Below are 24,187 nucleotides of genomic sequence, written 5' to 3' on the forward strand. Positions count from 1 at the left end.
AAGAAATTGGGCCACTAAATTCCTGCTGATGATTACGAGAAGACCTCCTTCCTGACCTTAAACACATATTTTTCTTCTGTAGCCACGGCACTACTACCCAGATATGGAGGCCGCCAACAATCCCACAGATCAGGGTATGGGTTAATGAGCGCAACAATATTATGAGAACAGATGTGATATTACAAGATCATAGCCAATACCGGTCTTTCCCCACATGGAACACCTGGATTGAATTATCCAATTCCTCTCATCTTCACCTTTCTTTTGACCTAATTCTGATCAGCTGTAGGTCTTACTCAGATTCTGTTGGGTTCTCCCAGCCACCCCTCTCAACCTCCTCCCCCATTTTTTCCCTTCCTTTTCCTGTCCCTATTCTCTTTACTCCACATCCTGCAGCTTGGAGCAGTAGGGGGTGTGACCCCCAACTATATGTGGAATTTTAGTTTCATATCTTATACGGTCCTATTGACACTTACTTGAAGCACTTTAGTGTTTGTATGTTCTACACATTGCAATACATTTGTTTCAAAGGTAATGCTATAATCTTAGACTGGGGAGTATGCTTCTCTTCTAATCCCTTGGTTGTATTGTGTCAGAAACCCAAGAAAAGCTTATTCTTAAAAATAAGGCATCAGCTTTGATTGTTAGTGCCTGAAACTCTCAAACTGTGCATTTCAGCAGATACTCCAGCTCCTTTTGGCACATACAAGCCAAAGCGCTTTACCAATGTTTTCCCTAATTTCTTTTTTGCATCTGGCTGAAAGCTTTTTCTTTTCCAAATGGGTCATAATCCCTTTATGGAGGAGTATATACAAAAAAAAAACTCTTCCTCCTGTTGTGGACCCTTCTGTTTCCAGAATTAAAAAAGCTGCAAGAAAGGGGATGCTATTGTGGGGTTTTTGTACAGAATATACAAAGTTAAGATTGTTCCAAAATTATAACCGTTACAAAGTTATTTAAAATATTTTCATGTATTAAGCAGAGGACTTTATTTAATCGCAATATTTATGGAATTATTCATTTTGCAGTTGATGATACATACATGTTTCAGTAGTTGAACCTCCTGAATGTAAGAAGTGAGCATATAACAGATCATTGTAACACTTGTTCATACGATGTAATAAAATATTTTTATGTGCCAATGAGCAAAAAAGATAGAGAATCCCCTCCCAAAAAAATTGTGAAACTTTTACAAGACTATATAGACCAAAATGCTTCCTAAAGATATTTACTAATTGTTTGCATTTTCATGGGACAGCAGGCCGGAATTTTTTTTCCATAACTTTTGAAATAAGACAAGAAGACAAGTGTTTGGATAATAATGGCCGCGGTTGTTTATTATTGGTTTCAAAATGTTGTACATAACTCATCAAAACTCATCCAATAAACTTAAAGCTAGCCCAGTCACTACGGCTCAGGCAGCAACACAAAATCCCCAAAAGGGGCATGTAGTACATATCTCAACCAAACTCATCCAATAAACTTAAAGCTAACCTAGTCACTACGGCTCAGGTAGCACATATTTGAACACTATAATTAAAAGTCTTAATAACTTGTCCCCCTTTGCTGTTATAATTCAGTATTATTATTATTAATTATTTTTTATTTTATTATTATTATTTTTATTTTATTTTTTATTTTATTTTTGCAAAGGGGACTTACCACATAACAACAACCGCGACAGAATAAATTAACATAACCATACAGAATTAAAATACAATTAAATACAAATTTATTTTATAGGGAGGGAGGGAGGGGAGAGAACACCACAGCTTTTCTTCTGAGGCGAATGAGCCCCCTCAGCGGAACCCCCTTTTTATAACCCCAAGAAAACTGGTTTAAACCAGTTCTTCCCAGGCTTTTCACATGTCATGAAGAGAGGTCACCTGTACCCCTTCTCAAAACATGTGACTAACAGCTGTTTCCCCGCTGGCCACAGGCTCTGCGGGGGAACTTGAAACTGCTGATCCAGCCGCTCTCCCATGAGGAAAAGGGGGGGCAAGAAACTGCCCTCTCCCTTTTCCTGTCATGGGACAGCAGGCCGGAATTTTTTTTCCATAACTTTTGAAATAAGACAAGAAGACAAGTGTTTGGATAATAATGGCCGCGGTTGTTTATTATTGGTTTCAAAATGTTGTACATAACTCATCAAAACTCATCCAATAAACTTAAAGCTAGCCCAGTCACTACGGCTCAGGCAGCAACACAAAATCCCCAAAAGGGCAGGAGGACCTAAGGCCAACTGCCCACAGAACCCCAACCCGCGGCCATCTCAACACAGTAACTTAAATTTACATTGAAAATATCCAAGCCAATATGAGACAGATGGATGCCATCCTGCCTGAAAAGGCCAGGGATACCCCCTTCCAGCTCAGTGTGCCTAAAGGATAGCATTCCCAATCTTGATAGCAACTTGGATACTGCCCTATTCACTCTCTTCCTGATTTTTTCAAAAGGACGTACAGAAGGATGAGAAAGCCAACTTATCCTCTGCACAATTTCTGAAAAAAAAAACACTACTGAATTGGGAAATGACAACTGTATCCTAAATGATAACTGTATCTTCTGTAGATCATCCCTAATCCGAAAATTAAGGTCCAAAGTTTTATGGTAACCAATATCATTACCACTTATATGAATAATTAAGATATCCAGAGAGGGAAAATGAAGAAGAAGCTGTGAAATAAAAGAAATTAGGTCTGACCATAACATTCCCCTCTTTCCACACCAAAAAATCTTAAATTTAGAAGCATCCAATCCTAACCAAAAAATCTTAAATTTAGAAGCATCCAATCCTAAATTGCTAGTATAAACTCGTTGCTGAGCTCTCAAATTCGCCCAATAGATGGAGTGTCCAATCATCCATACAATGCGAGTGTTACCTGAAATAAATCATAGTATTGCGTTAGGATGAATATAAAGCAAATACCTATCCGACTTCCATCTATCAAACTGTTTAATAGATCTAACATCAAAACCCAATCTAGTGGCCTCTGTTGCTGCTCCAATCCGAAAAGAATGCATCGATAAATGTTCCTGATCTAAATTTAAGGCCTTCAAACATCTCCTGAAAACACTTAAGAACTGGTATTTAGTAAGGGGTAACCCTGATTCATGAATGAAAAACTTAGAAAACCCCCAAAGGCCTAATTGATGAATATTGACTTATTAGAGCCACCGGGCAAATGCTAGTACTCATACACATATCTAATGTTAACCAATTACCTTTACCTACCTGATCCGTTTTGGATCTGCTAATAAATTTTTTTTTTTTTTTTTATGAACTTTCAAAAATAACAACTTCAGACATGTGTATTTGAACCAGCTCAGATACCCTAAGCGCCGCAAAAAACATAACTGAAAAAACCGCCCAAAAAAGAACCGATTCAAAATGAGAATTTTTTTTTTTTTTTTTTTTTTTTTTATCCATCACGGAGCAAAGCTCACCCAGTACTAGAGGAGTGATGGGCTTCCTTGAATCAGGCCTAAAATTAATCCTTTTGTAAACTTTTAAAGCTTGTTTTATAGAAAAATACTGCATGCAAGATGGCATGTTATTTAATTTCAAGAAAAAATAAATTCCCGACAGGGTTTTATGTATGTACGACCAAGAAATAATTCTGCTCAAACAAAGAACCAACAAACTTCAATAACAGCAATTCAGACATGGAACCCAACGGTTCACCTAATATGTTTAAAAATTCTTGATACATAAACCAAGCAGATTGATAACCTGCCCAAGTAGAAGGTGCCAAAGAATTGATAATGTTCAAAATAAGGAAAATAAAAATAAAAATTGTAGCTGTCGTGAAGCAAAGCAGAACCAAGAAACTTTAATAAACAGTAACAAACTTAAAGCTAGCCCAGCCACCACGGCTCAGGCAGCAACAACAAATAAACTTAAAGCTAGCCCAACCACCACAGTTCAGGCAGCAACAACAACTCAGACAAGGAACCCAACGGTTCACCTATCATATTCAAAATTATTATTATTATTATTTTTTATATACAAAAACCAGGCAGAATTGATAATATAAATAGAAATAGGCCTTAAACCAGGTCCCATAAATTGATTGGACAGGAGTGTCCCACACGATCCGCCTCCAGAAGTAGCTTGAAAAAAAAAACGCTCCACCTGTGAACGAGACAACTCATCTGCCAAATCATTGTCCTTACCTGGTACATGTAAAGCCTTTATCCAATATGTTCAAACGTAAGCATTTAAAAATCAGGTATCTTATAAGGACAATGACTGGCGGAGACTTGGATGTTAGACAATTAATAGCGTACATTACTCCTTTATTATCTGTACGTATCAAAATTATTTTATTTTGGAAGAAAGAACAAAGCTCAAATGCAACAATGATAGGAAATAATTCCAATAAGACTATGTTTTTAATGTAACACTTTACTAATCAAAAAACATGCCAACGTTCAGCGCACCAATGCTTCTGCCAAATTGCGGCAAAAAGCCATGTGACCCTGCTTCATCAGTGAAGAGAAGGAAATCCGAATCTAGAATGAAATCCCCCTGCCATAAGGCCCTACCATTGTTAAATGTGAAAGAAATTGCAACCAAACCAGCAAATACTCCTTCACATCACTGTTTTTTTTTTTTTTTATTAACTTGAACAATAAAGAGGCTATTTTCTCAATTTTTTCTTCTGATAACCTAAACTCCATTAACCAGTATGAATAATGATATCTAGAAATTTCAGACAAGTTGAAGGCCAAATAGTCCTCTACTGAGCCAATGGGATACCAAAATGGTCGCAAACCTCAAAAATTTTCTGTAATAAATTAATACAAAGGAAAGAATCGGGAGGGCCTAAAAACAAAATCATCTAGTTAATGAATTAAAAATTGTGAACCGGAAATGGCAAAAAACGACCCACTCTAAAATGAAGAGAAAGACTCAAAATAAAAGCAAGACAAGGAACAACCCATAGGTAAACATTTATCAAAATAAAAATCATCAGTAAAGAAAAAACCCAAGGGAATTAAAAGATAAAGGATTAATGGGAAGTAAGCTAAAAGCTGACTTGACATCCACCTTTGCTAAAATAGCTCCCTTCCCCAACATTCTTTACTTTACTAGAACACCTCCAAAAGAAGCATATGAAACGGATGACATACTCTCATCAATTTGGTCATTAAGGGAATTGCCTTTGGGAAAAGATAAGTGATGAATTAATCTAAAATAATTATTTTCCTTTTTTTTTTTTTTTTTTTTTTTTTTTTTTGGAACTACACCTAAAGTAGAAATCCTGAAATTTGAAAACTGAGGGAAAGAAAAGGGGAATTTGAAAATGGAGGGAAAGAAAAGTTGCCACCCTTCCTTCTGAAATTTCAAAATTAACCTCATCTAAAACTACTTGAAGAAATTCAGATACTGATTTGAATTATTAACTATGGTACAACCCTGACCTTCAAATATAGGCAATAAAAAACCATCCCTAAAACCTACAATGAGAAGATGGGCCTTCAACTTGTCTGGAAACACCTGAAGCCATGGGAGCATGTTTGCTAATATCACTGGTGTGTGTGCTGTTTGAAAAATCTCCAGATTACAAATTTGTTGCTGTTTTTTTTTTTTTTTTTTTTTTACTTCAGACGAAATGCCTCATCAAAATTAAACCATGCCACTTAATGTCTAAGTGTTGAAATAAACCCGTACTTTTTTTTTTTTTTAGGTGATATTTCACATAAAACACCCCCAAAAATACAAAAACGCCTGTAACCAGTTATTAAAAAAAATAAATAAAAATTATTTGATACAGGTCTACGTCTGTCGTCATCCTCTTATTTATTTATTTATTTTTTTAATAATAAAATCTTTAGCGGAAGGAAAAATGAAAGAATATCTAAAAAAAAAAATTCCCCCCGCCAAATTTTTCCTTAACAACCTGACACAAATGAAATCCCAATGGAAAAATATCACAGGGCATGGACTCCTTTAAACAAATTTCCAGCAAGTTTTGTGATTTAGCATTACTATAATACACATTGATATTCTGTTCTAAATGAATTGGCAAAGCTGGAGTGCCATTAGCAGAGACGCCACTAGGTGGCGACCAAACTTCCATAGCTGAAACGTCAGAGGCTAAAACATTACTTATAGCTGGCTGACAAAACGATTTCTGAATAGCTAATTCTTTAGACACTTTAGATAATAGTACCATTTAATAATTCATTAACAGAAGGTTCATACATACCTGCACTCCCTTGATGTAAAGCAGGCCCACTATCAAGCCCTGCTTCAGTGAAAGGCAGCATGGTCGGTTGCCTAGGTGATACCTGACGCTGTGGAGGGGGAGCCCACTCTCTCAGAGAGGTTGCTCCACCTTCCGTACCACTTCTGGCCCCAACCACCGCTTCAGACGTGGATGCTCTTCCGCTCAGCTGGCCACTCTGCCTGCCCGCTCCAAGCCTTCCCCCGCCCACCTGCCCTCTGGTACGGTCCTGAGAAGGACCAGCTTTTCTGAATAGCAGGGCGCGGAGGGTAGGCGAATAGCTCCGGCGGGGGTTGCGCTTCTTTTTCGCCGCCCCATCCGACCGAACCAGGGGCGGCGCTTCCTTGCTGACGCGCTGGCTCCTCCTCCACATCTTCGGGATCCGCTTCTTCCTGACGCAGCGACGGCTCCCGGGCTTCCACCGCTGATCACTCTCTTCTTTCCTCCGGACCAGGATGGCTGACAGGCGGTGTAGCTCCCACCGGAGCCTCTTGACACGACGGGCGGGTAGGTCTAGGCATTGGCGAATCCAGGCTTCCCTCCTCTCTCATCTTCCTGCCTCAGAAGAGACTGTTTGTTCAGGGCAGAACCCAGAGAGAACACCACAGCTTTTCTTCTGAGGCGAATGAGCCCCCTCAGCGGAACCCCCTTTTTATAACCCCAAGAAAACTGGTTTAAACCAGTTCTTCCCAGGCTTTTCACATGTCATGAAGAGAGGTCACCTGTACCCCTTCTCAAAACATGTGACTAACAGCTGTTTCCCCGCTGGCCACAGGCTCTGCGGGGGAACTTGAAACTGCTGATCCAGCCGCTCTCCCATGAGGAAAAGGGGGGGCAAGAAACTGCCCTCTCCCTTTTCCTGTCATTTTATAAAAATACAAACATATGCCTTGTAAAAATCCTCATGTACATAAGCGTATCTATGCTAAATGCTAAATCTAATATTTTGTACTATCCTGCCTTGATATCACTCTAGATATATACAGATCCTCTGACAAAATCATTGTATTTATCCTTAGTCTTCACAATATCAGTTGGGGAGACATGCTGGGGCAGATATTCCTTTACATGCTTCTTAGGAAGTGGAGGGGGGTCCCTGCCCAGGGACCGCTCTCTTGCCTCCTCTGGCGTTGCCACCATATGCAGCATGACATCACATGCATGGGTATGTCAGATGTCAGACATCAGCACGCTGCCCACAGTGACTATTTGTGGATTATGGTTGATTAGTGATGTTGTATTTTGCTTTTGAATTTATAGGGGGTGGGCTAGTGACAAGATAAATGCAGTAGTACATGGCTTCTTTGATATCCCCTCTTGAATTGAATTGAATTAGGGTTTGGGTTGAATTAGCAATACAGTGATCATAGAAAATGTATGCATGATAATAGGAGACCTAAAGTACAGTAGTTCATGGCAAATCGGGCATATATAGAGTACTAAAATGGGGAGGAGTGATTATTTTAAATGCAGACCAGAGCTCTGTGGCCTTAGTAAGAAGGTCCTTCACTAGGACATTTAACAAGCAGGGGGGAACTGACATCCTTTTGTGTACAGTGTATCCGGAAAGTATTCACAGCACTTCACTTTTTCCACATTTTGTTATGTTACAGCCTTATTCCAAAATGGATTAAATTATTTTCCTCCAGAATTCTGCAAAAAATACTGCATAATGACAACGTGAAAGAAGTTTGTTTGAAATCTTTGCAAATGTACTAAAAAAAAAAATAACATGTACTAAGTATTCACAGCCTTTGCTCAATACTTTTTTGAAGCACCTTTGGCACCAATTACAGCCTTAAGCCTTTTTAAGTATGAGCCTACAAGCTTGGCACACCTATTTTTGGGTAGTTTCTCTCATTCTTCTTTGCAGCACCTCTCAAGCTCCATCAGGTTGAATGGGGAGCGTCGGTGCACAGCTGTTTCCAGAGTGGTTCAATTGGGTTCAAGTCTGGGCTCTGGCTGGGCTACTTAAGGACATGTAGCCAATCCTTTGTAATCTTGGCTGTGTGCTTAGGGTCATTGTCCTGTTGGAAGATTAACCTTTGCCCCAGTCTGAGGTATAGACCGCTCTGGAGCAGGTTTTCATCAAGACTGTCTCTGTACATTATATCTCTCAGAAGGTGAAAAAAAGGGAAGGAAAATTGCCCAAAACACTACAAAAATCACCTTGTGGCGCTACAAACAAAACACTGCTAAATATCAGTGTGCTACAATGTCCAAAACTAAACTAAGTGAAAATTATAAACGCATGTGCATAAATACAATACAATAAACATTAAAGTAAATTGTGATTAAATGGCAACCAAAAATCGCATATAAGTGATAAGAATCAAAGAATCACATAAAAAATAAAGTGAATGAGTGACAAAAAAGTCTCTGTACATTGCTGCATTCATCTTTCCTTTGATCCTAACTAGTCTCACAGTTCCTGTTGCTGAAAAACATCCCACAGCATGATGCTGCCACCACCATGCTTCACTGTAGTGATGGTATTGACCAGATGATGAACACTTCCTGGTTTCCTTCAGACATGACGCTAGCCATTCAGGCCAAAAGGACTTCAGTCTTTGTTTTTCAGACCAGAGAATTTTGGGTGCCTTATGGCAAACACCAGGTGGGCTTTTATGTGCCTTTTACTGAGGAGTGGCTTCCGTCTGGCCACTCTACCATACAGGCCAGATTTGTGAAGTGCTGCAGAGATGGTTGTTCTTCCGAAAGGTTCTCCTCTCTCCAGAGAAACGCTGGAGCTCTGTCAGAATGACCATCAGGCTCTTGGTAACCTCCCTGAGCAAGGCCCTTCCCCAGATCTGTGCCTCAATACAATACTGTCTCAGAGGTCTACAGACAATTCCTTGGACGTCATGGCTTTGTTTGTGCTCAGACATGTACTGTTAACTGTGGGACCTTATGGTGTGTGCCTTTCCAAATCATGTCCAATCAACTGAGTTTATCACAGATGGACTCCAATCAAGTTGTAGAAATATCTTAAGGATAAGTGGAAACAGGATGCACCTGAGCTAAATTTTGAGTCTTGTGGCAATAGCTGTGAATACTTATATACATGTAATTTTTTCATTTTCATTTTTAATAAACTTACAAATATTTCAAACAAACTTCTTTCACATAGCTATTATGGGGTGTTGTTTGTAGAATGTTGAGGAAAATAATGAATTGAATCCATTTTTGAATAAGGCTGTAACATAACAAAATGTGGAAAAAAATGAAGTGCTATGAATACTTTCCGGATGCACTGTATGTACGTATAGTTACGACAAAATCTAAAATGATCCCCCACAGATGAGCTTGGCTTGACATTGACATGACTGAACTTTAAATAAATAAATCCAGTATCAGCCATAATTCTGTGTGCTCTTTTGTAGTCTTCCTGTTTTGAATTTTGGGGAGACAGGCTGAAGGAATGCTTTCAAAGATTTTATGTATGCTGTGCAACCGTACCATTGATCTAAGAAATACAGTAGTATAAATAGTAATAGAAATACTACTAATAATAATAGTGCCAACGATGATCTAAATATCCCTAAGTAATTTCACAAAGGAGTTGGTCCTGGATAATAAGCACTGCTACATACTGTATCTTTGAATTCTGATATATGTTACAACTAGAGTTGCCACGTCATCCCTTTAAACCCAAACACATATGAATTACACAGGTTCTGTGGCTAATTTCATGCAGATAAGGCACCAAGTGAGTTTAATTATCACTTTAATCAGCCACAGAAACTGTGCAATTAATATGTGTTTGGTTTTAAAGGGATGAGGTGGCAACCCTAGTTACAACCCCAATTCCCCCAAAAAATTGGGATGTTGTGTAAAATCTACATAAAAATAGAATGCAATGATTTGCAAATCTTATAAATTCACATTTTATTCACAATATAAGAAATAAAATGCATCAAATGTGTCAACTGAAAAAAATGTACCATATTTCAAAAAAATATATATAATTTTGAAATTGATGGCAGCAACACATCCCAAAAAACGGTCACTATAAAGCTGGCAAAGTACTAACAAAGAAGAGCTGCAAACAGCCTGTTAGAGGTACTTGAGGACAGGGTTTAGGAACCACTGATCTCCAGTACATAATATCATCCAAAGATATAGAGATCCTGTAGAAATCTCTGAGCGCAAGTGACCAGGCCAAAACTCAATATTGGATGCCCATGATCTTCAGGCCCTCAAAAGGCACCGCATAAAAAAACAGGCATGATTCTGTGATGGACATCACTGTATGGGCTCTGGGATACTTCCAAAAATAACCGTCTTTGTTTTTTTTTTTTTGAGCTTGTGGTGCCATTCAAAAATGCAAGTTAAAGTGTCATCATTCAAAGAAGAAGCCATATCTGAACATGATCCATAAATTCCTCTCTTCTCTGGGTCAAAGATCATTTAAAATGATCTGTTGCAAAGTAGGAAACTGTTCTGTATTCAGACAGATCAAAATTTGAGAGGAGAGGGACTTTCCATCTAGTAATCAGTGCTCAGTTCAAAAACCTGCATCTCTGATGATATGGGGGTACATTAGTGTGCACACAGTGGCAAGCTTGCACATCTGGAAAGGCACCATCAATGCTGAAAGAGCTATCCAGGTTTCAGAGCAGCATACAGTATGCTCTCCCATTCAGGGGACATCTTTTTCAGGAAAGGACTTGCATATTTCAGCAGGACAATGCTAAACCGCATACTGCATCTATGACAACAGCATGGCTTTGTAGTTGTGTGGGTGCTTAACTGGCCTGCCTGTAGTCCAGACCTTTCACCAATTGAAAGAAGACCCAGGACTGTTGTGTAGTTAGAATCCTATATTAGGGCAAGAATGTAACAACATTTCTCTCCCAAAACCTCAGTTCTCAGACATTTACAGTGTTGTTAAAAGAAGCAGGGATTCTATACCATGGTAAACATGGCCCCCTCTTAACTTTCTGAGAAGTGTTGCTGCCATCAATTTCAAAATGACATTATTTTTTTCTTAACCACTTTCAAACCGGACCATTTTGCTGGCTTAAGACCAGAGCACTTTTTGCGATTCGGCACTGCGTCGCTTTAAGTAATTGCGCAGTTGTGCAACATGGCTCCCAAACAAAATTGACGTCCTTTTTTCCCCACAAATAGAGCTTTCTTTTGGTGGTATTTGATCACCTCTGCCGTTTTTATTTTTTGTGCTATAAACAAAAAAAGAGCGACAATTTTGAAAAAATTGAATTGTTTTTTACTTTTTGCTATAATATCCCCAAAAAATATATAAAAAACTTTTTTTTTCCTCAGTTTAGGCTGATACGTATTCTTCTGCATATTTTTGGTAAAAAAAATCGCAATAAGCGATTATTGATTAGCGCAAAAGTTATGGTGTTTACAAAATAGGGGATAGTTTTATGGCATTTTTATTAATATATATTTTTTTTTTTACTAGTAATGACAGCGATCAGCTATTTTTATTGTGACTGCGACATTATGGCGGACACATCGGACATTTTTGACACATTTTTGGGACCATGGTCATTTATACAGCAATCGGTGCTATACAAATGCACTGATTCCTGTGTAAATGACACTGACAGTGAAGGGGTTAACAAGGAGGTGGCAGTGTAGGGGTTAAGTATGTCCTAGGGACGTGTTTCTAACTGTGGGGGGGCGTGGCTGTGTTTTACAGATCACTGATCTCTGCTCCAATCACAGGGAGCAGAGATCAGAGTAACTTGTTACTAGGCAGAATGGGGAGATGCTGTTTACATCGGCATCTCCCCGTTCTTCCTCCCCGTGAGACGATCACGGGTATCCCCGCGGCCATAGAGTCCGCAGGACCCGTGGTCGGACTCACGGGGTTCACAACCGGAACACACGCACGGTGGCAAATTTAAAGGGACGTACCTGTACGCCCATTTGCCTGTCCGTGCCATTCTGCCAATGTACATCATCGTGCGCCGGTCGGGAAGCGGTTAAAATTGTCAATTTGTACAATTGTAAAATTGTACATTTTTACAGTTTAAACATTTGATATGTTTCCTATTTTCTACTGTGAATAAAATATGTTTTTTAGGAGATTTCATTGCATTCTGTTTTTATGTAGATTTTGCACAGCATCCCAACTTTTTGGTGTTGTGGTTGTATATGCAGCTGCTAAACATCTTATTTTCTTTGAGATATTGAGATGCATATTTATTCTAACACTGGTGGATGCAGCCTACAGGTCTGCGTATTTTTTACTTTGTGGTGCTAAAATATGTTCTAAACAGAGGCTACAAATTTTTTTATACTAATTTGAGAGCAATATTATTAGTAGTGAGATTTTATGTTTATTAAAATAATACCTGGTGAACCTCCCATGAATGTCCTAAGACACTTACTGTTAGCCCTTGTACACACGGTCGGAGATTCTGACGGAATGTGTCCGATCGGACCCTATTGTTGGATAATCCGACTGTGTGTGGTCTCCATCGGACTGTTTCCGTCGGAATATCCGACGGACCAAGTTTTCCAACTTGTCTATAAAATTTTCCGACAACATGCTCCGATCTGACATACTCCGATCATGTGTAGCCTACTCCGACGGACAAAGTGCCATACATGCTCAGATTAAATTCCTAGGCCAAAGCTATTGGCTACTAGCCTGAATGTAGTCCCGTAGTAACGAAATAACGTCATCATGTTATGTACAATCGGATTTTCCAACAACTTTGTCCGGCCGTGTGTATGCAACAGTTTCGGACAAAATCCAACGGATTTGGTTGTCAGAATGTCCGACCGTGTGTACAAGGGCTTAGAGGGTGGCAGCACTTGCTCCCTGTCTGACAATTATGCTCTTGCTTTTGAAGATTGCAAGTGGTAGTTTTTAACGTTATGCAGGCACGGTTCACAGTCATCACTAGTCCTGAGAAATGCATTGTAACCATGACTTGAAGTGCATATATGTACACAAGAAGCTGCTCCAGGAGACCAACAGAGCTGAGATGCAACAAAAGATGAAAAACATCTGAAAACAGAGTTTAATGGGGAAAAAAATGAATGGGTTTTAATTACGGTTTACGGATACTTCAATTATTCAATTGACAATAGCGTGTTGTTCCACTAGAACAGCAGCAAAGAGCTGTGTTTATAGATCTGAAAGTTCACAAGATGTGAGTAGGCATGTATATATTAACTGCCAGGAGGAAAGAAGTTGATGAGTGAAACTTTTGCTGTCTACTATCTACAATACTGCAGCTTACATGAAACTGTACATAGCAGAAGACTCATTAAGATTTATGGTCCCTCTACACCACAGGATTGCATTTGGATGCTATTGTAAGGTGCAAGTTAATATCCATTTTTTTTATATCTAATTTAGCTGAGCTGATAAAATATTATGTATAAGTAATATGTAGTATCAGTGTATTATACAAGCAGTTGCCGTTGACATGTATGCTTTCTTTTTTCCATCCTGCTGTATTTCAATTTCCTAGGTATTTCAGAGAAGTTCTGGCTCCCTCTTTATCCCTCAGTTTTATAGTGAACAAACCACAGCATCCAATGTGGTGTCTCATCCAGCACAGCTGTGGTCCAATGAGGCCACCATAGAACATGGAGGATGGAAGGTAACAGCTTGTGTCCTGGGCAGCCTGACCCAGTGTGCTGTGCACTTCTCACCATCTACCTCTTCACCTTAACTCCTCCTATTAAAACTTTGTTAATGAACTAATGCCTCACTTCCTCTCTCCTTCACTTCACAAGAGTACCAAATAAGCCTACTAATGCCTTAGAGCACAGCAATAGTCCTAATGCCTGTCACGCCTGTTCACATCTTCAGAACAGCCATGAGGGATCACATAACTGCATGTCTACCCCCCATACTAAAAACTTCTCACTGCTAACACTGAAGTGATAGCATGAACTTAATGTTAGAAGGATAAACTATTGTCTGGAATTGGTTCATATTTTTCCTGAACCCCTTTTGATATGGTACAAAGATATCCTTTCAAGGCTGTTGTAGCTGAAGTCACAATACACAACGTTCAATTTAATTTGTAAGGACTTTAAAACCAGCCTATTTAATGGGCATATTCTTTAGTCTTGTTAAATCCAATCAGCAGGCAGATGAAAAATTTTGAATTGATTCATTTAAATGTTTTTATAGAGCTAGCCTAAGTACCTGAATATGTCTTGATTTCAACCTCTTGTTACCTCATGCAAATCAACATTTAGAGGGAATTGCTGTGAGACAGTCAGGAGGAGAGAGTACAGGGAAGACTTCATCAATGTGCTGCTGCGTTTTCGATTTCTAATCAGCAGCTTGGCTTGTCTCCTGTACAGAACTGTATTGCTTAGCACAGTTACATCTGCAAAGAGATCAAAGACCTGGCTGTGCTGTCTGCCAGGGGTGCATGGAAAAGACAATTGGCCTAAACAAGGCTGCTGAAACCCTAGCCGCAAAATCAGTCCAGCTAATTTTGGAATCCAGTGAACACCTAAAATGACTGCAAATTTTAGGGTAATGCTGAAGATATCATTTAAATATATTGCTTTTTAAGTTATGCTATCAGAGAAAATTGTAGTAAAACAATTATATTTAAAACAATGTTATCTGTGCGTATCAACTAATAGCCATAAATGCAATTAAACTAATATCCATAAATAAATGCAATTAACATAAGTATATATTCCTAAAAAATTATCATGACACACAGAACTGGGAGTAAAGTTACAAGTGACTGTGTTGTATTCAGTAAATCCTTTAGGTAACTTTCACACTGGGGTGGTGAGGGTGTCAGCGATAACGCTCTGCTAGTCTTAGCGACACTTTATTGTAGTTTTAGTGGTGCTTTTCGGCCACTAGCGGGCACTTTTAACCAAAAAGTCAAAAGCACCGCTGCCGAAGCGCCTGCCAGGAGTGGTTTAGGAGCACTAAATACAGTGCTCCCACACCGCCCCAAAGATGCTGCTTGCAGCACTTCTTTTCTCGTCCTGCAAGCGCACTGCTCCAGTGTGAAGGCAATCAGGCTCTCTCACTGGGCTGCAGGTGAGGCAGTTTTCAGGCACTTTACAGCCAAAACCCCATGTTAAACGCCTCAGTGTGATGGTAACCTTAAGGCCTGAGCTTACCCAAAGACTTGCAGTGAGATGAGAGGCACAGTAAAGCATTTCCTTTTTTTCTTTTTTTTTTTTTTTTTTACTATTTAGAAGTATGTAACAAGCAAATGAATCTGCCTCTATGAACAAAAACAATATTAACATTTGATTCATTTAATAATAACATGACTTTACTTATCTTGTGGAGTGCCCAATCAGAAGTGCTGCATTATAAGTTGTTGATCTTGGAGCTGATGTTTGTTGAAAAAGTCATTGCATTTTGAGATATTTTGGTCACTAGAGAGGTTGTAGTAAGGCCTTGTGCTGCAGCTATTATATAGCAAAATAAGTGTTTATGGCTGAGGACCTTCTTAGCAACCAGTCCATCTTAGAGCATCCGGTTGCATAATCAACCGGGATCTTAGCTCATCTTCCCTTTTCCTAAACAATAAAAAAAAAAAAAGACACGCTGGGGAGGATTTAATAAAACTAACGCACACAGAATCTGGTGCAGCTGTGCATAGTAACCAATAGGCTTCCAGGTTTTATTGGCAAAGCTTTATTGAATAAGCTAAAGTTAGAACCTGATTGCTTACTATTGGGGACCAGTTTTAGTAAATCTCCCCCCGGTGAGTGTTACCATTGATGCAGTTCCAATTTATACAATAAATAAAATACCCTTGTATTGATTAATTTTGTAATAAGTTACATGAAAACTATAGTTTAGCTTTACTTGTTTTGAAGCATGTATAATTTACAGTACTTATGTTATCTGTATTATATAAATTAGAAAGTACAGTAAAATCAAAACTGGCCTAAAAGGATTGATTTAAAGGATAAGCTGTTTCCTCTACTGCAATTTTTGGAGCAATCTTACAGCATTCTCCTGGATTTTTTTTTCATCACAAGACTAATTAGGGAGCTAACTGATGTGTCTACAGAGAGCATATGCTATACGCATTCATCATGTTAAGTTTTACCAATAACTCTTTGGGAAATGTATATCTAAAATTAAAATGTCAGTCTTCCACTTCACTCTACATTCTTCTGTTTAAATAGTCAGAAATCTGCTGTCTATGGGTCCAGAAATAAAGTAGAAATCTCAACTGGTTCCATTCATACTATGCATTCTATTGATTTTCTCTTTCTGTCTTGGACTGTACACGTATTATTTGTTTCTCTTGGCTGTTGCATTTGTCTGTACCTCAAAAGACTGTCTTCTTACTAACAACACAAGAATCAGCAACAAGAGTTTTAAGCACTGGCAGTTCATCTCTTGGGTATGGAAGTCATTTTCACTTGTTTAACCTTCTCCTTCACAATGTGAGGCTGCACCTCTCTCGTTCTCCTTCCTTCTTCGCCGGATATGTCACTGATTTATTTCCATGTTAACAAGAAAGAGATTATCGGACACAAATGTTCAAAGGTCATGCTAGGCTGTACAACTTTCCAAGAAACCTGACACATCTATGGCTTTCTCTGCTAATTTAAATTCATCTATGTCTCTTCAGATCCAGGTAAGTTGGAATTACAGGCATTCACAATGCATATTGTTAAGATCCAAGAGAAGTGATAGTCATTTAACATTTTAGATACTATTACATACATTGGGTATGTACATGACCAGTACCAGAGCAAGCACATAAACTTCAACAGACTTGTTCATAATTAATGTGATAAAGTTAAGGAGATAAAGTTTCAAACAACTAAGAGCACTTGTCCCAAAGCATAGCTAGGCTTGATAAGTTTGTGCCTGGTTGTCCTTTGGAATACCGCAAACTTTTTTTTAAATAGTCTTATTGGCTGCCCATCATAACAAACTACATGTAGCTGAACTCTTTAAAACTGTAGGATGTCCTAAGATTTATGACTCATGTAGGAATGTGCACCTATTTTGTACAGTATACCTTAACCTCACAAATATTGCCCAAGCTTTGACATGTTAGTCTTCATACTCTGTGGCATTCCCACCTTTTCTTCTTTATTACCTGCTCAAAATGTTCTATTTGATCCACTGAAATATAACGAACATGAACTGACTTGTATTGAAACAGTTACCTTCTAAAAAGTCCTTACCATACTAATGCATGTTAGTTGTCTTAAATAACAATCATGATAACTGAGGATTACCATGAACTATAGACAAATATCTGTCAAACTACTTTCACTCCTCTTATTACTTATATTTCAAATTAATTAGCTCATTTATTTTAAATTAAACATTTTAGTATTGTCGTTGCTCTAAAAAATTTTAACTGGTGGCATCAGTTTTATCGTACGTAAAATTCTCCTGTCTTCTCTCTAGGAATCATCTGATCCTTTAGTCAGCAGAAAATTCTCCTTACCACAAATTATACTAACAGAGTGGAACTCCAATCAGACGTCATCTGTAGGAGTTGATAATCCTACATGTGGCAATCATGTTTCCATACCAGGCAGTTATGATGCAAGTGAAGTTTTACTAGAGGAAGTGTCAGAATGGTCATACTCGAGAGTAACTAACCATGGAAGGATTAATGCTGGAGATCAGTGTAGACTACCTTTGTCCTGGACAGGTGATCTAAATTCCATGGACAGCTCTGTTGTGTACAGTGTGGACTCCCAGGATTCAAACCTGCATCAGACAGACTCGGGCATTGTAGGCTTCATAATCACAAATGATAGCATTGTTTCACTGAGATCCGAAGACAAAACAAATTTAGAAGAAAGTGCGCATATGTTTTTAATGAACACAAAATCATTGGGAGGTATGTATAATGAAACGTTAACAAAAAACACCAGTGATCAAACTAAAAATGAATGTAAGCAGTTACTGGACATTACACAGAGCAGGATGGTGGGATCCAAAGGACTAGATAAAGTTCAAGATGTACAAGGAATGGTTCATGAGAAAAATGAAAAGTTTGTGGAAAGTAATACACACAAGTGGATACCTGAAAGCAATTGTGGTCACTCCAATATTAACAAACATCAGAAGGTACAAGAGCTATTAATGTCAGTAAAACCAATGCCAAAACCAAGGCAACTGCAAAAAGAAAAAGAAACAAAGTCCACAAGTTCAAAGAGTCTAGTTTCTAAACACAGCATAGCCTTGTCACATGCCATACAAGTCCCTTCCAATCTTAGGGTCATTGATGTTCAGAAGATGATTAATTCTCATTATGAATCAAAGAACAGTTCTTTGGATGTATTACACAATAGTGTGGACAAAAGTGAGGACAACAGTAAAAGGACTTGGAAGAGCATGGACATTTGTAAGAACACCTACAAATGCTTGGATAATCTGGAGGAGAGTATTAGAGAACTTGAGCTTACCATAAATGAATTCCCATTCCAGTCTTCTGACCCTGAGAAAAATGCCCAACATGAAATTCAGGAGTACGCTGACAGTGGGTTTGATATGAAACCAGAGAAACATGATTTGCCCCATGTTAATGAGAATGTATCTGCTGTAAAAGCTTTCCCAAGCAAAAGTAGTAAAGACCTGGATATCAATGGATCAGCCAGAACTAAACCACCTCTGCTACCAAAACCTCAGATCTCTAAGGTTTCATAATTGTTTTCTTTACCATCCTATGTGCTCTGCATGATAACTACCTGGTCTGATTGTGTATATTGTATAAAATGTATTTTAAATCTACAATCTCTCGCTCAAATTGAATGTAAGATTTTGTAGGTACATAAGGTTTATTTCTGCCTAAAAAAATCTGTAGGTGTAGCTATGTTAACCCAAGTTGTGTATTAGGCTCTGCTACTAACTACACAGTGACTGAAATGGTCAATTGTTATTCAGAAAACCTATCCAACATCCTGATGTTATGGCCTAAGGTAATCATTTAGCATACCAGTAAACCTCTTCTAAAATGTTCTTATTAAAAAACTTAAGATGCGCTAAAAGTGGAAAAGAAAAAAAAACACATCATCTTAAAGGGTTTGTTAAAAGCTGAACATGTATCCTTAAAGTTGAACTGCAGATAGATATAACATATATACAACATTTTGGAACCCTGTATTGATTCATCCTTAAAGCCAGCTTAGTAAATTGTGTAGGTTTAGTTATGTTAAACCAGGCAGTGTGTTTGTCTCTGCTCCTACAACTACACATTGACTGAAATGGTCGATTAAATAATCTAACATCCTGATATGATGATCACCATCTTAAATGAGTTGTTAAATGTTGAATATGTAGCCTCAAGGTTGATAGTTTTGTATTCTGTAATAAATCATTAAATGCATTTTAGTAGTGTAAGTGCCTGAAGTTGACTTGGTATCAGCCTTTTGCAGACCCTGTAGAGAGGGCGTAAGAAAGGGGAGAGAGCAGAGTGACAGAGATGAATATATTAGTCTGATGCTTTTTATCTCACTGTCCAGTGACAGAGTGAGGGTGAAAAGGTGACCTCTAACTCTTGCTGAACTGAGCTGTGTAAATCTGTAAACTGGGTGGACAGATATACAAACACTTTTGCAAGTAAAGTAGCTTTGTTATATTTGACTGTTTGCCCGGTGTTCAGTTTTAACTTGAGTTTGTTTAATTCGCACTGCTTTTTTGCAAGCTGAACTGCAAAAATATAAAAAGATAAAGAAAAAAAAGCTAATTAAAGGAGCTCTATAATATAAACGATCAACACTGGAAATAAAGACTGGCAGTACTGTAGAGAAAGACCAAACAGATAAAATATCAATTAGGGCTTTTAGCCTTTACCAAATAAAAACACAGAGCACAGATAACCATGCCACAACAGCTGCTCAGACTGCAATAGGTAGGTGGGGCACATAAAGTTACGCACTGGGGAGGAACACGAAGGGAAGTACAGAATCGGGAGATCATAGGTGGTAGTGATAGGTATTTTCCACAGTATACATGGTGTTATACACTGGCCACACTTTTTCTTCCACTTGGAGCACAATTTGTCTTTCCCAGAAATAAACAGGACCATGTGTGCTAGAGAAAAGCTGCATGCAGGCTGTGATTGAATATGTCTTCAACACTGACAAACGTAAATAGGGAGCCCTTTTAAACATACTTTGGCATCTGGATTACCTCTCTGCTTGAATCTGATTGTTCATAATTGGTGGAGGATGCAGGCATTCGCTCTTCTGATCAAAGCTGAAAAGCAAGTTTGCTAGTCGTGAACTGTGTGCACCTTGTTTTAAAGTGCCATTGAGCTAAGAAATGGAAAAAGCAGGTGTTGGCAGTGATTTACAGAGACAGTTTAACATTCTGCTGAATCTGTAAAACTGCTGTCTGTGTCCTGGGAGAGAGGCACATTAGCCACCATGATCTTGCTTACAACAGACTGTTGCTTGAAGGTGCAAATACTTCAGTCTGTACCCCTTAAAGGCACAGTGCACTGCTGTGTACATTTTGAAAATGCAGCATGGAAGACTTGATAAAGTCATGACTCCAAGCTACAAGACTCATCAGCAGAACCTGGCCTAGCAGCAAAAAATCCTGACACCACAACAAAAAATCAATAGATCGTTGGCTTCCTAGCAACAGCAGACAAGTGCAAATCAGCAACAGCCTAATGCAGTTCAGCAAGAAACAAATTGACTGTTGGTGGCCAAGCTGGTGAGCACCAAAGCTCAGGTAACTTGCTTTGACTCAGGTAGTAGAGAAAGATCTATAGTCCTTCAAAAAAGTGATGCAGCAGCTGCCAGACCAAACAGGTGTTTCCACTGTTTTCCCTGGTGACACCTATTCAGGCAAAGTAAGCCACCTCCCACAAAGAATGACAACACAAGATGATGCAGAGACCTTCTTTACTTCTGAGAGAACCGCAGAAGGGCAGACCTGGCCTAAGAAACACTGGACAACACTTACTGCACCATTGTTAGAGGGAATCTTCCAAAAGGCGTACTTTAACACGGCATCTAATAACACACGACTATATTAAATTAAAAGCAGGGATTTAGCGGGATCCAGGCGTCACAACTTAAGTGAGAGTGCACAGCTAGTGCTAAAAGGTGAATGGAGATCCCCACTCCCAAACTTATGAAATCAGATCAACCTGGTCAGATGTTGGCTGCAGCCTGAAATGGCCACAAATTGTGGAGAGAGTCAAAATCTACTGATTCCTGGGAGCTCTACTTCAAGAGCTACAGTAGTGGGTAGAGTAAGCTGATCTAAATTAGGCTAATTAACTGAGGACCTCAGATCCCTAACAAACAAGAGGCTACCTCCCCTAGCAACCATTTCAAAACCAATGTCACAGCTGGTAAAGCCCAAAGGGAGTCACAGAGGCTAGCAGTGGTCCAAGAGCTGCCTCCTGATGGGAGGTCCTATCTGGAAAGACCGGGTGGAACCTGTTGGCTTTTCCAGTGTTGGTGGTGTAGTGAGTGGGGTCACATTGTCGTTGAGTACCCCCTAACCAAAGATCCTATGGAGGAGACTTAGACGGCTGTCCTTTTTTTTATGATCTGGAAATGTTGAACTTTGGGAAAAGTGTGAATCCCCCCTAGACTCCAGAAGTCTGGTTATCCTGGCGCATACCTGCCTTGTGAACCCTGAACAGATGGCCAAGCACCACACAGTCTCATTGTACATTGCAATATGGGTAAAATACTTAACATTGTTGTGGCAACTGTGCAGTGGGAAAGAAAAGGGCCCTGAGCCTGAAAATATGGTGACTGTGAAGTGGACAGCTAACATTTTGGACATTATGTAAGGCTGGGTTCACACTGCAAATTGGATGTCGGTTGTCCTGCATCCAATTTGCATAGCAGGAGATTGTGTGTCTCTGTGCCCTGTGTGTCTTTTGGTCTGTTTCAGGTCTGAATTCAGCCCAGAATTTGAGCTGAAATTGGACCTGAAACGGTGAATGGAGACACACTGGACTCCTGCTGTGAGCCGCTGTGTGTTCTAGTGTGAGCCCAGCCTTAATGATGATGCCGATGAAAATGTATCTCTGCCTCTAGCAATCTTTGCTGATGAACTAGAAGTGTGCCTAGAGACCCTCGAGGGAGAAAAGGAGAAAGGGGGGAGAGAAGAGGAGTAAGCTGAGAAGAATAGTTGCTCGGGGACTGGGTATCAAGTGTAAGGTGGCCCAAGGCTGGGTGGGTAACCAGAGGGAGTTCTGTAGTTCTGGAGACCAGAAAATAAACATGAGGGTAAGAGAAGCATCTTGGAAATCACCAAATGTCCACTTATTTGGTTACCATAGCAGTAAGTTAGAGATTCAGGGATCTGGCCATCATCAATGCTTCCCAGATTTTCACAAACTTTTGGGGACACTTATGACCCATGTAGTTAAGCTTATAAAGGGGCAATACTGAGTCAATTAGTAAACGTCACTGGGCAATTGTAGGGGGAGCAGATAGCTTCCAATTCTTAAGAATGGCCCTTTTTTAGCATAAAAACTTATATAGAACACAAAAAGCTTTTCATAGGTAGAATGAGCCACTGACTCACTAATTCCCAATAAGTTTTTTTTGGATCCAGCCCTATAGAAAGATCACTAAGCATATTAATCTTCAGTAACACCACCCCCCAGAAGTCTTGAATAAGAAGACATTCCTAGATTCAATTAAAATACATCCCCAACGCTTTTCGGCATGTGGGGCACGTTTCAGAGCATGTAGGATCAGTGGCATAACTAGAACCTTCAGGGCCCCGATGCAAGATACCATGAAGGGCCCCCCTGAACCCCAGCCAGGGCCCTTCCCTCCGAGTCCGGCGGTGGAACTCCAGGGCGTGATCACATGTATGGCCTTTGTGAGCCCTGTAGTTCCACCACTGGCATCAGTAGTTTTTTTTTTTATTATAATTTTTTTTTTTAGGTGCCCCATTGGGGGACTGTCCCTAGGCAGGATGGGGTCCCCGTCCCCAGAAGAGATGAGGTCCTTTTCTCTGGTGCAGATGAAGTTACTGCCCCCAGGTGAGAAGGGGTCCCTGTCCCCAGGGGAGATGGGGGTCCCTGTCCCCAGGGGGAGATGGGGGGGTAAGTAATGGTGTGTAGCACTCACCATGACCAAGCTGCAGGCCACGCACTCATCCATGTTAGCCTAGGCTCCATCCAGTGTGCTGGATGGGTGATCAGCATATCTCCCAGAAAGACCTTTCATCATCTGTGTATGACGGGGAGGAGGGGGGCTGGCAGACAGGCCTGCAGTGTCTTCCGGGGAGCCGGCTCTCATAGGGCTGCACTGCATCTGTGTGCTTAAAGTTTGTTTACCCCGGAAAAGTATGCAGTGCAGTGTGGGCCGGACTCGGGGAGGGGGCGGGACTCTGGCTGGGGAGAACAGACATCGGACTGAGCGGCAATGCATGGAGCAGGAGAGGGGTACTCTGAGGAGCCAGCCGAGGACACAGGTCATGCAGGGAATGCACAACTAAAGAGCAGCCAGTGCGATAGTCGAGCATGGAGCTCTGCTAGTCACCCTCCACCTCCAGCCACCCGTGTGCATGGGGCACTGGTACCCCTAGCGGCCTATGCTGCTGCCGGCCATATGTAGAGGGGGCTGCATGGGCCCCTTGCAGCACAGGGCCCAGTTGCGGTCGCGACTGCTGCACCCCCTATAGTTACGCCCCTGTGTAGGATAGATCCATGAGAGACGCTGAGGGGTGTAGTAAGCCCTATGAAGAAATTTATGCTGTATGAATCTATCTCTTGACAAGATAACTGTGGGTACAAAGTGCTGAACCCCCTCATCCCATTCCTCCTCCGTGAGGGTGGGAATGTCAGCCCACCAGGAGTGGAATAGATGAGAGTCCCTACCTTTATCACCATCAGTGATGCAGAGGTAAAATTAAAGAGATGATTTTAATCCGCATTTTGAGTAGTAAGGAACCCCACCCTCTGAGGTGTTACAGTAACTGTCACTTGGAACTGTGCCTGGACCACATATTTCAGCTACGGGTATCTGAAAAGTATCCATGAAGAAAGCTGGAA

General features: G+C 40.0%; 1 protein-coding gene across 11 annotated transcripts in view; it reads left to right on the forward strand.

Annotated features, from left to right (window-relative positions):
* Positions 1 to 24,187, forward strand: part of SRCIN1 (SRC kinase signaling inhibitor 1) — a 942,827-nt gene that overhangs the window by 882,470 nt on the left and 36,170 nt on the right. For 3 of the 11 annotated variants that reach the window (XM_077459382.1, XM_077459385.1, XM_077459384.1), the window contains 2 exons: positions 13,694 to 13,825; positions 17,602 to 19,527. The exons of 1 other annotated variant lie outside the window; for it this stretch is intronic. In XM_077459382.1, the coding sequence (XP_077315508.1) occupies positions 13,694 to 13,825; positions 17,602 to 18,852 (1,383 nt within the window). In that variant the 3' untranslated portion in view covers positions 18,853 to 19,527. Of the gene's footprint in view, positions 1 to 13,693; positions 13,826 to 17,601; positions 19,528 to 24,187 lie in introns of those variants that run through there. 7 more of the 11 variants (XM_077459386.1, XM_077459383.1, XM_077459388.1 and 4 more) reach the window with 4 other exon arrangements.

Source organism: Lithobates pipiens, unplaced genomic scaffold (genome assembly GCF_037356315.1).
Source record: "Lithobates pipiens isolate NorthernLeopardFrog02 unplaced genomic scaffold, aLitPip1_a1.2 Scaffold_28, whole genome shotgun sequence".
In the NCBI taxonomy this organism is placed as follows: Eukaryota; Metazoa; Chordata; class Amphibia; order Anura; family Ranidae; genus Lithobates; species Lithobates pipiens.